Below are 15,739 nucleotides of genomic sequence, written 5' to 3'. Positions count from 1 at the left end.
AATGATATTGACCTTTTAAGTTATAATAAAAATTGACTAAATGAATTCATTCAGTGAAGTTTTGCCTTTTAATGTTCTAATGGGTTAACATATATCATCTGAGTACATTGTTCAAAATTATTTTTTCTGGTTAGCGTTTTTATCTTTTAGTGAGTTAGTTTTCTACGCGATGGAGTCGTTAACCCCATGTCTAACCCTCCTCCTTTGCCCGGGCTTGGAACTGACAGTAACTCTAGAAGAGCTAAAAGCGAATCATCGTCGAACAATCAGTTGAGTGGAACTCGTCACTGTACATCAACTTCATTGATTATGAAAAGGTGTTTGACAGTGTAGATAGAACAATATTATGGAAACTTCTTCGACACTACGGAGTTCCTGAAAAAATGGTCAACATTATACGGAACTCATACGACGGACTACAGTGCAAGATCGTACATGGAGGACAGCTGACAGATGCATTTCAAGTAAGGACCGGAGTCAGAAAAGCCTGTCTACTCACCCTCTTCCTCTTTCTTCTGGTGGTCGACTGGATAATGAAGACCCCGACATCTGAGAGAAAACATTGGATACAATGGACAGCTCAGAACTAGTTAGACGATTTGGACTTCGCAGATGACCTAGCTCTCCTATCCCATACACATGAACAAATGCAGACAAAGACAGACAGTTTAGCAGCAGTCCCTACATCAGTAGGCCTCAACATACACAAAGGGAAAACCAAGGTCCTCAAATTCAAAACGGAGAACATCGGGAAATAGAATCAGATATGAAAAGGATGAACAACAACAGGAAAGATCTGAAAAGGATTGCTCAGGACAGGGTTGGATGGGAAATGCTGGTGAGCGGCCTATGCTCCTTCACGAGGAGTAACAGGCGTAAGTAAGTAAGTAAGTAAGTAACAACGTTCAAAGCAACTTTGTATTACTGTTCATTAAGTTTACTGTATGATGAGTTAGTTTTCTACGAAATAAGATCTCTAACCCCACATCCAACCCTCCTCCTTTATCCATGCTTAGGACCCGGTAGTAGCCCTAGAGAGGCTCTAAGCAGAGTACGGTTATTTCAAGTTATTTTAGAAATATGAGAAATAATATTAAGTTTGAATTATTAGTCTAAATCTGGAATTATTTTTCTGGTTAGTGTTTTTCTCTAAGTGATTTATATATTCTTTGAGATGGAGTCACTAACCTCACAATTGATTGATCACTGGATGGTGATCAATGTCATGTGTGTCAAGTCCTTCTTAGTGCAGATCGAATGTTATCGACCAAGTGATCGGCCCAGTGTTCAATCAATTGTGATTACATCTCAGTCCTACAGGAGGTCGGCCGCGGCCCGTGTGGCCCAGTGGTAAAGTCTCTGACTGTAAAGCTGGGTGACACGGGATCGGTTTCGTTAAGGAGCACCAGTTGCTTCAAGTTTACAGGTACACCTTACTGACGAGTGCCAAGTAGCACGAAACCCGGATCCAGAGTTTCCTGTTGACTACCTCCAACCACCGTATTATCACTAACCCCATACCCAACTCTCCTCCCTTATTCGGGTTTAGGACTGGCAGTATCCCCAGAGGGGCTCCAAGTGGAGTTAGTCTAAATTAAATTAATATGAAGTAAATAAAACACTCAACAACAAATGGGTTTTTTGCATAGAAAAACATGGTACCTCATTTAAGAAACATGGTTTAATCATGTGAGTTTTACTTGCTTATTATATCATTAAGTATTATCTATTAATGGATTGGCTTATCCTAATTGTTTTCTATATTATATGTAATAAATGTGCCAGTTTGAACAATCTGTAGTTTGGTTAAGATTTCAATTATACGAATTGGAAGTGCAAATAAGAAAGGAAAACAAAACGTTTTATGTCAGTTTACTTAATAATTAATTATTATTATTATAATCAGAAAGACGAGTTTGTGAATATTATAGTAATTTAATAGATAAATTCATGTGTCGATCTAAGCTAAACAACAATTGGAGGCCGACTCGCGTTCGCGTGCGAGACCGACAGGTCCTGAGTTCAAATGTCGCGAGGCGGGATCCTGGATGCTCGCTGTCGAGCAGTTCCATACTAGAACGAAATGGTCGTTCAGTGATTCTAGGTTTTCCATGGTGGTCTAGCTTCAATTGATAATGATGTAAACTAATAAAATTACTGTCATATCCACAACACCCCCTCTTCTCATACTAATCAACATATGCTTACTAGTGATTGACTTCAAAAGGGATTTCCTGGAGTTCTAGAGAGAAGCAGTGATCAGCGGAGTTCAACTAGGTTTATTGTGAGATAATAACTCACTGAAGACAATGGTAGACAGTGGTGCAATTTTGTGGATTGATTGAAGTTAGACATTACCACTGTTGGATGCCAGCCGGCTCAGTAGTCTACAGGTTAAATTTTCGCACGTGAGACCCACAGATCCAGGATCTAAATCTCACGAGGCGGAATCGTGGATGCTCTCTGCTTAGGGTTCCCACACTAGAACGAAATAGCCGTCCACTGCTTTCAGGTTTTCTATGGTGGTCTATCTTTAATTAACTCATGAATTCAACTAATAAATTATTGTTATTATAGTGTTTTATCCACGGATAACTATGATGATGAATCAATAAATCATATATCATAATATCATATTTTCAACATGATTTGCCTCTTGTATTTTGATTTATAAAGTGATTTTCAAAAGAGGTTTCAAAAACGTTCATCATTGCCAATAACAGAAACTTACTTATTAACTTACGCCTGTTCCCTCTCATGAAGGAGCATTGGCCGCTCAACAGCACTTTGGATCAAACTCTGTCCTAGGCACTCGTTTCCACTTGCTATTCATCCTCCTCATGTCTACTTCCAATTCTCAACGCAGTGTTAGCGTTGTTTTAGCAATGTTGTTTCTGTGATATGGGATTGCTTACTCCATGCCCACTCCCTCTCTTTTACTCAGGCTTGGAATCATCAGTAACTCTAGAAGAGCGAAAGGCGGAGTTGACAATAGCAGTAAAATACTAATAAATTCAACATACAATCAAAAGTATTTATCCTTTAAACTTCTTGAACTTTGAATCAATAACGTTCGTTGTTTCTCTACAGAATTACGATAGTTTAATCTAGAATGATAACAATCTATCTCTGACTCAAATTCCCCCTTGATACCTACCTCAATTTTTGTAACCAGATCATTTCCTCGCATAATAGTTTGGTAACAATGAAATTTAAACTAATATCCATCATGAAATGACATTGAATAGAGAGTTATTGCACACTTACTAGTTGATTGATTCATGTTGAATAACTAGTTAATAGAGTATACTCATAATCTTGAGTAGAATAGAGTAAAGGATTTTTAAATGCTTGATATGAGCATAATGTTTATACTCTTGAGTGTATTCAGCTAAAGAATGTATTTCATTGGGCAATTCCTATCCTATAATCAGGATGAACATTTGATTGATAGTTCATCATGTCATATTGATGAATTGACTGACTTTAAGCTGACCTTATCAATGATGAAATAAAAGAAGTACTGAAGTAATCTATAGATTCATAGCAATGTATTATATCACTATTTATTTCATTAATATATTACGAAATAAGTAATATGATGTAATACTTATATGTCGGATGATGACAGAATGGATAATTTATCCGTGGGACGAATTCCTCATACTGTAGGAGTTGGTACTATGTCGAGCACACAGAGATTATTCTAGCTTCAGGACAGATTGATCTATTCATTCTTCTCAAGTCACAGTTTTACCATGTCACTTATTCGTTTAATAACCCTGACTGTGTATGAGTGTATGTGTGTTAATTACTTATCCTATTGATTATATGTCTGTAACTAATTTTTATTTGATTATAACTATTGAGTTATAATTGATTAAATTGAGTTGGTTTACTAACTTTCTTCACTGGGCGTCATTTTGTTTTGTTTCGCTCTCTCTTTGATCGTCTGTTTGGATCAATGATTGCATGAAATATACATATTCGAAATCCATTCTCGCATTTGACTTAATCAATTCTCAGTATAGGGGTTGTGAAGATTATTAAGTTATTGTTTAAGATCATGAACCGACTGATGTTAGACCATCATTAAAAAACCTTGAAGCACGATGCCGCTCGCGGGATTCGCACATTGTTGAGGAGTCCCACAATAGGACGAAACGGCCGTCCAATGCTTACAGGGTTTCAGATCAATCGGTTTATGATTTGAATCAAAAACTTAATGAACTCTGTTATTCCCTAACGTAATTTAAGTTGACGATTATATATGAGGGTAACCAGGATGTATATTTTCGACAACAATCATCATACGATCTAAATAGAGTCAGATACATGGCCAGTAAAACACAAATTCAAATGATTGGCTATTGGAGATATATGTTTCATTTAGAATTTTCAACATAAACTTATTCAATCAAGATCAAGTGATTATGATTTGATTAGTGTATAATAAATGGTCAATTAAGAATGAAACAATCAATGATCTTTTACATCAAGTTTCTTAGATCATGTACAACTGAAAGTACTTTTAATATGATTTATTAGACTACAATTTTTTTGGCATTCATCTTCAGAAAACATTCATATGCTTAAAACTTCAATGCATAGTTACTTGATATAAATAATCAATTAATGTTTATTATAAACTACAAAATTAATGGAATCGGCCCCCAAATTCTCTGGTATGGCCGATAGTGGAGAGAGTCAACTCTCCTTCTTCAAATGGTCACGTTCATACAATCACTACCAGAGAAGTCCTACCCTATACCTTCATGCGGCAAGAGCATTGTTTACAAAATTGAGAAGACGAAAAGCGAATATCCGGCGTTTAACCCGGTTGGTGGATTCACATATGGCAATTGAAAAACTCACATTCCAAACTAATGAAAAACATGGGCTCCAAGATCCTGAACGAATATATGGCATGTGAATGCATTGTTCGTCACCGATTACCACGGGACTTCATCTCTTTATGTTGCTCCACTGTCTTATGGATTAGACCTCTAGGTCAAAGGCTCGGAGTGCGCCCCCCTAACAAAACCACCTGTTTCGGTTTAGGCACCCGGGCAGTATCCTAGACCTCACACAAATCGAATGATTTATATGTCGCATATCTATTTAGTGCCTTCTTGTACTAATGTTTACATGTTTAAATAAATAAATAACCAAATCGGACATTTAAGTGAATGCTTATCAATGACATAAATTGATCATTATAAAAAAAGGATTCCGTATTACATGTAGTTAACAAGTGAGACGACTGTTGGTCTTCTAAATATGGATCATAATAACTGTTAAAGCTTAACGTATCAGGTTCAAACTCATCTGTTGTAATCATGACTACATATTATTAATTTATTTTAAACTAAGATACATTGTGATGTGTTCTACTGATATCGACAGATATCAGTAGTATGTATCATCAATCGAAAGTGAAATGACAGGTGGCGGAAGGTTAAAGAGATCAAAGAAATGGAGAAAAGGCACAAAGAATAATTGGCGTGGAAACAAAAGAACAATCAAGTCTAAGACTTAGATTTTACTAAATGATACTGTAACAGAAGGGGTTTTTTGGAGACTGTAGTTATTTCATTAGTTCAGATCATGAGTCAATTGAAGCTAGACCACCATGGGAAACCTGGAATAACTGAGAGGCCATTTCGTCCTATTGTGGGACTCCTCAACAGTGCGTATACACGACCCCGCCTCGCAGGATTCGAACCCAGGAACTACCGGTCTCGCGCACGAGCGCTTAACCACTAGACCACTGAACCAGTCGGCATTCAACGCTTTTACTGTCTAACTTCAACTGATCCACGAAATTGAGCGACATATCCACCATTGTTACCAATGAGTCACTATCTCACAACTGATACTGTAATCTTATATTCAAATACCAAAGGTTGTCCCCATTTATGTAATCTTATTCACTATAACATAATCTCAGTTCAGAATAAACACAATCTTAATTTAGAAATACTTTAACAATAAATTCAGATAATAATACAAAACAAGTATTGAATAAACCAGACAAGTAACTGCCTATCATAATAAAGATGTTACAATGATGTAGAATCAATAGAAATGTATTATGTGCAAAGATTGAATCAATAAATGTGCTGATTACTCCCAACTATCATAATTAGTTAAATGTTTACACATAAATAGGGGTTTATGAATAGATAAATATATGGACAATTAAATAGAATGATAGATAGATAAATTCTAATGGATTATGTATGTATTCACTGAATAATATCCTCAGCGTGACTTCTTCTATTTACATTAATTTCAGGCTGTTGCTAATTTTTCTTTTTATTAATTCGTGCTCACTAATGATAAGCTTTAAGAGGTATTTCCTGGAGTTCTAATAAGAAGCAGTGACCAGCGGAGTTAAACTGGCTCTATTGTAAGATAGTAACTCATTGAAGACAATAATGGACGGTGGTGTAATTATGTGGATTGGTTGAAGTTAGACATTAACACTGTTGAATGCCAACTGGCTCAGTGGTTTAGAGGTTAAGTGCTCACGCGCAAAACTGATAGGTCCTGGGCTCGAATCTCGTGAGAAAGGGTCATGGATACTCACTGATGAAGAGTCCTACAATTGGACGAAAAGATCGTCTAGTACTTCCAGATTTCTAATAATGCTTTAACATTGACCAGTTCATAATTACAATAGCAATATTTATGAAACTATATAATCATTTCATCTGTTATAAACGTAAAATATGATATAAACACATGACCATAATGTTTGGATGATTCTACACCATTGAAAAGAAATTATCATTAATTAGATATGAATTTGTCAGCTGCTGGCATTTCATTATTGGCATCACATTGATTTAGTTACGATTTATATTCTTAAGATACGACATTGTAGGTATTACCAAACAATGAAAATGATTTCGTCACTATACCTATACATGAACTAGTTGATAGGACGACAATAGTGAAATATGAACTTAAGTATTCTATAGAAGCCATTTCCAGTATATAAAGGTGAATTATATGATCTGAAATAGAATACTTAATTACTTACGCATGCTACACACAATGAAGCATAGACCACCGACCAACAGTCTCCAACTCATTCTCGCTTGGGCTTTCCTTTCTAGTTCTGTCCAATCGTTGTTCACTCTTCTCATGTCTGTCTCCATCTTTCGTTGTAATAAGTTCTTCGGTCTTCCTCTTCTCATTTGGCCTTGAGGATTCCATGTGAGGGATTGTCTTCTGACGCAGTCGGGTGCTTTCCTCAATGTGTGTCCTATACACTTCCAGTGCATCATCGTCCTGATTTCTTTCCCCCTGGGATCTGGTTTGTTCTCTACCACAGTACGGTGTTGCTGATAGTGTCCGGCCAACGGGTCTGAAGTATTTTGCGTAGACAACTGTTAATAAACACCTGTATATTCTGGATAATGGCTTTCGTAGTTCTCCAGGTTTCCGCTCCATACTGTAGAACTGTCTTGACATTTGTATTGAAAATCCTGATCTTGGTGTTGGTTGACAAAGAGTTGTTTTCAGTTCCAGACGTTCTTCGGCTGTAAATATGCTGTTCTTGATTTGCCCATTCGCGCCTTCACATCTGCATCACATCCACCATATTCATCAATGATGCTGCCCAAATATGTAAAGGTTTTCACATCTTCTAAATCTTCACCGTCAATTGTGATTGGATTGGTGCATGTTGTGTTGTATCGGAGAATCCTGCTTTTCCCTCTGTGTATATTGAGACCTACTAATGCTGAGGCTGCTGCCACACTGTTCGTCTTCTCTTGCGTTTGCGACAGAAGAGCCAGATCATCTGCGAAGTCTAGATCGTCCAACTGCATTCTAGATGTCCATTGTATCCCGTGCTCCCCTTCACATGTTGACGTCTTCATGATCCAGTCGATCACCAGGAGAAAGAGAAACGGTGACAGTAAGCAACCTTGCCTAACACCGGTCTTCACTTCGAACGACTGTGTCAACTGTCCTCCATGCACGATTTTGCAGTTTAATCCATCATATGAATTCTTTACGATATTGACTATCTTCTCAGGCACGCCGTAGTGTCGAAGAAGCTTGGTCTGTACACGATTGATCCTTACAGAATTCTGCCTCTTGGTCTCGAAGTTGGACGTCTACGCAATCCTTCATCTTGTTTAACAATACCCTGTTGAAGACTATTCCTGGTATTGAGAGGAGAGTGATGCCCCTGTAGTTATCACACTTGCTGAGATCGCCTTTCTTCGGTATTTTGATCAAAGTCCTTCTTTCCAGTCTTCTCGTACTTGTTCCTCATCCCAAATCTTGCTAAAGAGGATGTGGAGTATCCTTGCAGTGAATGATACGTCTGCTTTAAGTGCCTCTGCTGGAATGTTGAATGGTCCGCCTGCTTTGCCACTCTTGATTTGTCTAATGGCTATGATGATTTCTTCAATTGTTGGTGGGCCAACATCGATTGGGATGTCCGTGAGTGCTGCTTCGATGTTGGGTGGGTTCAGTGGAGCTGATCGATTCTAGAGTTCTTTGAAGTGTTCTACCCACCTTTCTCGCCGTTCTTCAATGTTGGTGATTACCTCGCCTTCCTTGCTTTTCACTGGTCGTTCTGCTTTGCGGCGATTTCCAGAGTTTCTTTGTCGTGTCATACAGTTGTCACATATTTCCTTCTCTTGCAGTCTTTTCCGCCTCCGTTGCTAAATCTTCCACATATTTACGTTTGTCGGTTCTGATGCTCGTCTTCACTTGCTTGTTTACTTCTTTGTATTCAGCTTGTGCCTTGGCTTTTTCTGCTCTTGTTCGACTGGTATTCATTGCTGCCTTCTTGTTCCTTCTTTCTTGAATCTTATCCAGTGTATCAACAGTGATCCATTCCTTGTGATGGTGCTTCTTGTGACCCAGGAATTCATGACATGTTGAAGAGATTGCCTCTTTGATCCCCTTCTAGTTGCTCTCCATAGTAGTTCCTTCTCCATTGAGTAGATTATGAAAGCACTGGAACTTATTGCTGAGGACTATCTTGAATTCGTTGAGATTGTTAGTATCCCGAAGAAAGGCCGTATTAAACCTTTGTATTATTGTCCATCCCCTTGTCCAGTACTTCTTCAGTTTCAATTTCATCTTGGCGACCAGCAAGTGATGGTCTGATGCTATATCAGCTCCTCTCTTGGTAGGCACGTCTTCCATCGTCCTCCTGAACATTTTGTTCATGCAGATATGGTCGATTTGGTTTTGTGTAGAGTGATCCGGTGAAGTCCATGTGGTTTTGTGAATGCGTTTATGTGGGAATATGGTGCCGCCTATGACCAGTTTATTGAAGGCACATACGTTTGCAAATCTCTCACCATTTTCCTTCCTTTCTCCCAGTCCGTGTCCTCCCATGCTATCTTCATATCCAGTGTTGTCCGTTCCAACCTTGGCATTGAAATCTCCCATCAGAATAGTCAGGTCCTTTGTTGGACACTTCTCGCCGATTGACTGCAGCCTATTGTAGAATTGATCTTTAGCGTCTTCATTGTAGTCGTTGGAGACTAGAAAATATTAAAGTAGTTGGTCAGTCAGTCAGTAACAACGTAGAACTACTTACGTACGTACATCAGTTCGAGTTGAAATATCACATTAGCCAAGAGATATCATTGTCGATTCAAATCCCGTAGTGGTAGAGGTAGTAAGAGTGTAAGCAGTAATCGGAAACATTAGGGTTTAAAGATGTTATTCAACGAGTATAATACGGTTAAATAAATTTGGAAAGCGAAAATCAAGGGGCACGAAGAATCCAAAAGATTAGAATTTGGGAGAACACAAAGTGTGGACCTGCACCTGCGCCATCGCAAACGATTTTCAGCCATGTCATTCAAGGTCTCTAACCATCGGTTGCTATCATCTCGTGGTCCCCAACCAGATAGTCTACACCTACCAACATGACTCAGTTCACTTGTCAGTGACTTCATGGATTTGTGCCATGTTTTGGTCTGACTGTCCCTAGCTTTCTTCCAATCTACTTCTATACCACTGAACATCGCACGTCGAGGTAGTCGGTGGTTGGGCATACGTAACACGTGTCCCAGTCATCTAAACTTCATCAATCCATTCGCCATGCTTACCTAGTACCCATTTCCTCACAACTGCATTCCTTACTCGGTGGTCCCGGGATATACGAGCAATGCTTCGAAGACACCTATGATCGAAAACTAGTAACCTACGAATATCCTCTACTCTTACCGGCCATGTTTCACTGCCATAAAGTAGGACGGAACGAACTGATGCGCAGTAAGCCCGTCCTTTGATTTGTAGACGGATATCTCGCCTACGCCATAAATGACTCAAGTTGGCAAAAGCTAGTCGAGCCTTCTGTATCTGTGCTGAGATCATGATCTAAAAACAACACATTTCACTTTCAAAAACATAGAATAACATTAAATATATAGATATATGTACAAATAGATTGTTTTATTCTACTTGTTCATTATTAATATTATTGTATGTTATATGAATGAAAGTTGACTTGAACATAATCCCAATCGCCTAATTAAATTACACATAGTATAGAAGTTGAGAAAAATCAGGCCAACAACAAGGGAATACAATAAAGAGGATCAGTATAAAAATGAAATCATTATAAGTACACCTACAATATACACATAACACTGATTGGATTTTATTTTGGATAAAAGAAGACGAAGAAAGAAAGAAAAAAAGGAAGTAAGGGAGGAAGGAAAGAAAGAAAGAAAGAAAGAAAGAAGGAAGGAAGGAAGGAAAGAAGGAAAGAAAGAGGGAAAGAAAGAAGGAAAGAAGAAAGGAATGAAAAAAAGCCTACAATGAGCAATCAGTTTTTAATAATCAACAAAATTAAATTAAAATATCATTGATAATAATTGTAAATTATTTGTAATCAAAACTACCTGAATAACCGAACTAATTCATTACATGGATACAATAATATCCATAAATGAATAACTATCATTACCATAATTACATTCTCTTATATTAATCAACAGACTAGATGGAGTAAAAATACTTTCCCTTTCTCTTCAAATAGGATTGAAAGAAAAAAAAGAAAGAAATGAGTACATAAATGTATAGTTGTCATGATGGAGACGGGGGAGTATGGAAGGGGAGGTGAATTCATTGAGAATAAGCATTATGCATACGCATCCATATAACATAGAAAGATTATATTAAATAGTTGTGTATTTTCTTTTTTGTTTTGACGACAAGACTAACATTTGAACAAAACAGATGCCAAACAAACAAAAAAAATGGATAAATAAAAAGGTGTAAATACCTTTCAAAGGATTTCATATTCAACATAACACACGCACACGCACACACACACACACAAAAACCCCCATCCCTCAAAACACAAATCATTTATCATGTGTAAATTTGTGCGTTTTTTTTTCTTCTTCAAATGACTCATCAATATATCATATTAATATTCAAAGAAAGGGAGAATGAGACCGAGAACGAGAACAAGAGGGAGAGATAGAAAGGGGTGGGGGTGAACAGAGTGAGAAACAATAAAAGATAAATTATATTTACATAGATAAACAAATACAATAGGCCAAAAAACGAATAATTAACTAGACAATCGAACATAATCACATTTAGGTATATTTACAATGGATACATTTTTTGTAGTTGAGGGGAAATTCTTCAAAGAGATAATGTTATCATTATTATTATTACTACTTAAATGATTTCTATCATTCATATCATCATGTTGTAATCCATCATTATTTCTATTTAAATGATCTAAATTCAATGATAAATTTTGATCCGTTTGATTTGGTAATGAAAATGAAATAAGAGTATGTTGATCCGGATACAAGTGATGATCATGATGATCATGATCGCGATCATGATCGTGATTATGTTTTGGTGTTCTCGATAATGGTATTGATGATAATGAAAATTGTGGTCGATATTTAGACGGTGATGTATAACTTGAATGTGACTGTTGATATAGATCATCATGATGATGATGATGATGATCAAAATTTTGTTGTTGAATCATTTTCATTTTATTGTTTAAATGAATATCTAATTCATTTGGTAAACATGTCAATGAAGATGTTGATATATTATGTAGATTATGTTTAGATTTATGTTTTCTACCACTACTACTACTAATACTACATAAAGTAGTATTGTCTTTAGTAGTATTAGGATTTATTTCATTTAGAATTAATGATTGACTATGTACTATAGAATGAGATGATTTTAAAGGTGAAGAATAAGATGATGAAAATGATGAATGATTGATAACATGATGTTTATTGAATGAATCATTTGGATTAGTTGATTTTGTACGACAAAATGTGAATTTATGATCTTTGAAATATTTTCTTCTACCAATATGAACATTATTATGATTATGATTATTATTATTATTATTAAGAAGTTTTGATTCTTGATCATAATGAAAAAGATGATCATTCATTGAATCATGATCTTCATCATTGGTACTACTTTTACGATGAACATTATCATCATCATCATGTTGATGTTGTTCATGATGATGATGATGAGGAGGAGGAGGAGGAGGAGGATGATGATAATGATGACTTCGATGAGAACTGAATTGTTTTTTTATTTGATTCAATTTAGGCTTTTTATTACTAGTTAATTGATGATAACCAGTTTGTGATAATATTGATAATTCTCTTTGATCTTGATGATTATCCCTATCAGCAACTGTATCAGTACAGATATTATTTGTTTTGTTGTTCTGATCTTTCTGTGAATGATAATAAACATGAGTATTATGATGAAGATCATTATAGTCTTCATCACCGAACGCTTCATCATCAGCATAATAATCTTCAGGAAGGCAACTGTTGTTTTGACGATAATGATGATAAATGTTTTGTGATTGTGTATGTTGACTATTGGATGATCTTTCAGATGTTGTATAACTTTTCTCATCAGTTGATGAGATTTTATTCAACACATATTGTTCAGTATTATTACAATTACCAATGTTAGTATTAGTAGTGTTTACATTCATATTATTACTATTATTATTATTATTATTAACAGTATCATTATTGTGTACATGACTTACCCGACTACTAGTGTGTCCACAACGATCAAATAGTTGATTCACTACATACACCATTCGACCAGTTGGATTAATATGACTAGATAGATATTTTTTAAAATAAGCATAATTCGGTAGGGAATATCGTTTACTAATATACTTTTGTTTTATGCTTTGGTTGTTATTATTATTATTATTACTACTACTCCTACTATTATCACTAGGATTTTCATAGTAGGAAATCATATGAGATGGTGACAGGATTGTATCATTATGCTCCAATGGAGTAAAGGAATTCTCTACATTGTATTGATTCATCATTCGATCTGATTCTTTATGATTATTATTATTATTAGTAGTAGTAGTAGTACCGTTGGAGAATGTGATTGCATTTAAAGATGTGACAGATTTATTAAGATATTCCGAATAGAAATCATCATAAGATGGATGAAAAGCTGTACGCAATTCAATACACGAACCACCGGTACAATGATCGTTATCTTTAGCAACTGAACATGATCCATGAAGAAATGAAGAGCTGGGTAATGCACCATTGATTGTATTTAAAAATAGACCATTTCCACCAATACTTCCAGGATTAGTTCCATTGATACCGATTACACTAGCCAGTAATGATGTACGCTGATGATAAACTCTATGTCGATTACATACTTCACGATTAACAATTAAAACAATACCGACTAATACCACTAAAAAGGCAACAATCACACCAATAATATATGGTAGACTACTACGTTCATTAGAATTTGTAATACTTGTTTGATTGTTAATTGAATGATTTAAATAGGTGCTATTTTTATTAGGATAATCAGGAGCAACAGCAGCATCGACATCAGCAAACATTGGATGTTGAAGACTATTATCACCACCATTGTCAGCTAATTCATTGTCTTGAATATATTTTATATCTTTACATAATTGAAGACAATTAGTTAAATCGGATATAATCAAAAATCGTATAGCACATAAATGATCACATCGACATTGGGATTTAGCTCGTGGACAAAGACCATTCTCTGTAAGATAATTTGGTTTGAATACATGTGGTCGACCGCCTAATTCATAATTCCAATATTTTGACCAATAATGATTATCTTCTTTAGAGAAATTATACCATAATAGATTGAATGAATTTGCAGATAAATCAGTTAAATGATATGTATCCATTGTATCATATTCTAATTGCCAATAATTGAATGGATCAGAATTGAATAATTGATTTTGTAAATTAAAATAATATTGTGAATAACCTAATAGAGTCATTGTGGAACGTTTAAATCGATATAATCGAATACGTGGATTAAAATCACCTAATCCATGTAACATTAATGGAGAAATGGAAGGCATAAGAAATAAAGATGCTAATGGTACATCTAAAAACAAAATGAAATAGAAATGAAAAGATTCTATAAGAAGGAATTAAATATTATTTTTTTGATAAATGATTATAAATCTTAATCACAAGATGAAAATCGAATGTTTGGTACTTTAACCAGATTAGTGGATACGGAGAGTTCACCTAAGGAAGTTGGAAAATCTTCATTTCAAACCAATCATCCATATGGGTTTCAATATTCCAAAAGAACAAATGATGTATGAACTAATCGTCGGTCACCGACTACATCATCATCTTCTTCTTCTTCTCCCAACCTACTTGCTTCAGTTTAAGCACCATGGCAGTATCCCAACCCTTATATATATGAAAACTAATTCATCTTCATAAGAATAATTGATTAAACAAACTAGTAAGATACCAATGGTTTATATGAATAAATTGTATGAATACTAACTTGATTTAGATACTAATAATCGAAAACTATCCACATGTTCATGAGCGAATAATCCAGTCATTAATAAATCTGCATTATCAATTAATATATTCACAAATTGATCATTGATTTCTGGACGAAGAAATTGATACCATTGTGGAGCATTTTCTGAAGCACCCGGAGGGAAATGACTAACAAGTAAAACCTTTAAAAATAAATAAGCAAAGAGAAAAAAAGAGTTACTGAGTAATACATATGATGGGAGAAAAAGTCAAACATAATAGTATAGCTGTATTAATTCTGTATTTCTATTTGCTTATCTGATTGATAGATGACAATATGAAATTCAATACATTTGTGTTGGGTCAAATTATACAAACAGCCAGTGTAGCAGCAGTCTCGGCATCAGTAGGCCTCAACATACACAAGAGGAAAACCAAGGTCCTCAAATACAACACAAAGAACATTAATCCAACCACATTTGCTGACGAACCTCTGGAAGATGTAGAATCTTTCACATATCTGGGAAGCATCGTCGATCAACAAGGAGGATCAGATGCAGACGTAAAGGCGACGATTGGAAAAGCAAGGGTCGCATTCCTTCACTTGAAGAACATAAGCAACTCGAAACAACTTTCAACCAATATCAAATTCAAAATCTCCAGTACGAACGTCAAGACAATTCTATTTTACGGAGCTGAAACTTGGAGAATTACTACAACCATCAGCAAGAAGGTTCAAGTATTTACAAATAGCTGTCTATGCAAGATACTCAACATACATTGACCGGATATCATCAGCAACATCCTTTCCTGGGAGAGAACAAATCAGATTCCAGCTGAAGAGGAAATTAAGAAAAGACGATGGAAACCAATAGGAAATACATTACGCAAATCATCAAACTGCATCGCGAGGC

General features: G+C 35.7%; 1 protein-coding gene across 2 annotated transcripts in view; it reads right to left on the bottom strand.

The window, feature by feature from the left end:
* Positions 1-15,739, bottom strand: part of SMPDL3B_1 (Acid sphingomyelinase-like phosphodiesterase 3b) — a 51,632-nt gene that overhangs the window by 9,152 nt on the left and 26,741 nt on the right. Inside the window, exons 5-7 of one of the 2 annotated variants that reach the window (XM_051217282.1) lie at positions 14,845-15,028; positions 7,049-14,427; positions 2,732-2,964 (exon numbers count right to left, since the gene is read on the bottom strand). In XM_051217282.1, coding sequence (XP_051064660.1) covers positions 11,570-14,427; positions 14,845-15,028 — 3,042 coding nt within the window. In that variant the 3' untranslated portion in view covers positions 2,732-2,964; positions 7,049-11,569. Of the gene's footprint in view, positions 1-2,731; positions 2,965-7,048; positions 14,428-14,844; positions 15,029-15,739 lie in introns of those variants that run through there. The other variant, XM_035733412.2, reaches the window with a different exon arrangement.

Source organism: Schistosoma haematobium, chromosome 5 (genome assembly GCF_000699445.3).
Source record: "Schistosoma haematobium chromosome 5, whole genome shotgun sequence".
Classification (NCBI taxonomy): domain Eukaryota; kingdom Metazoa; phylum Platyhelminthes; class Trematoda; order Strigeidida; family Schistosomatidae; genus Schistosoma; species Schistosoma haematobium.
This window is presented reverse-complemented; position numbering and strand designations above follow the sequence as displayed.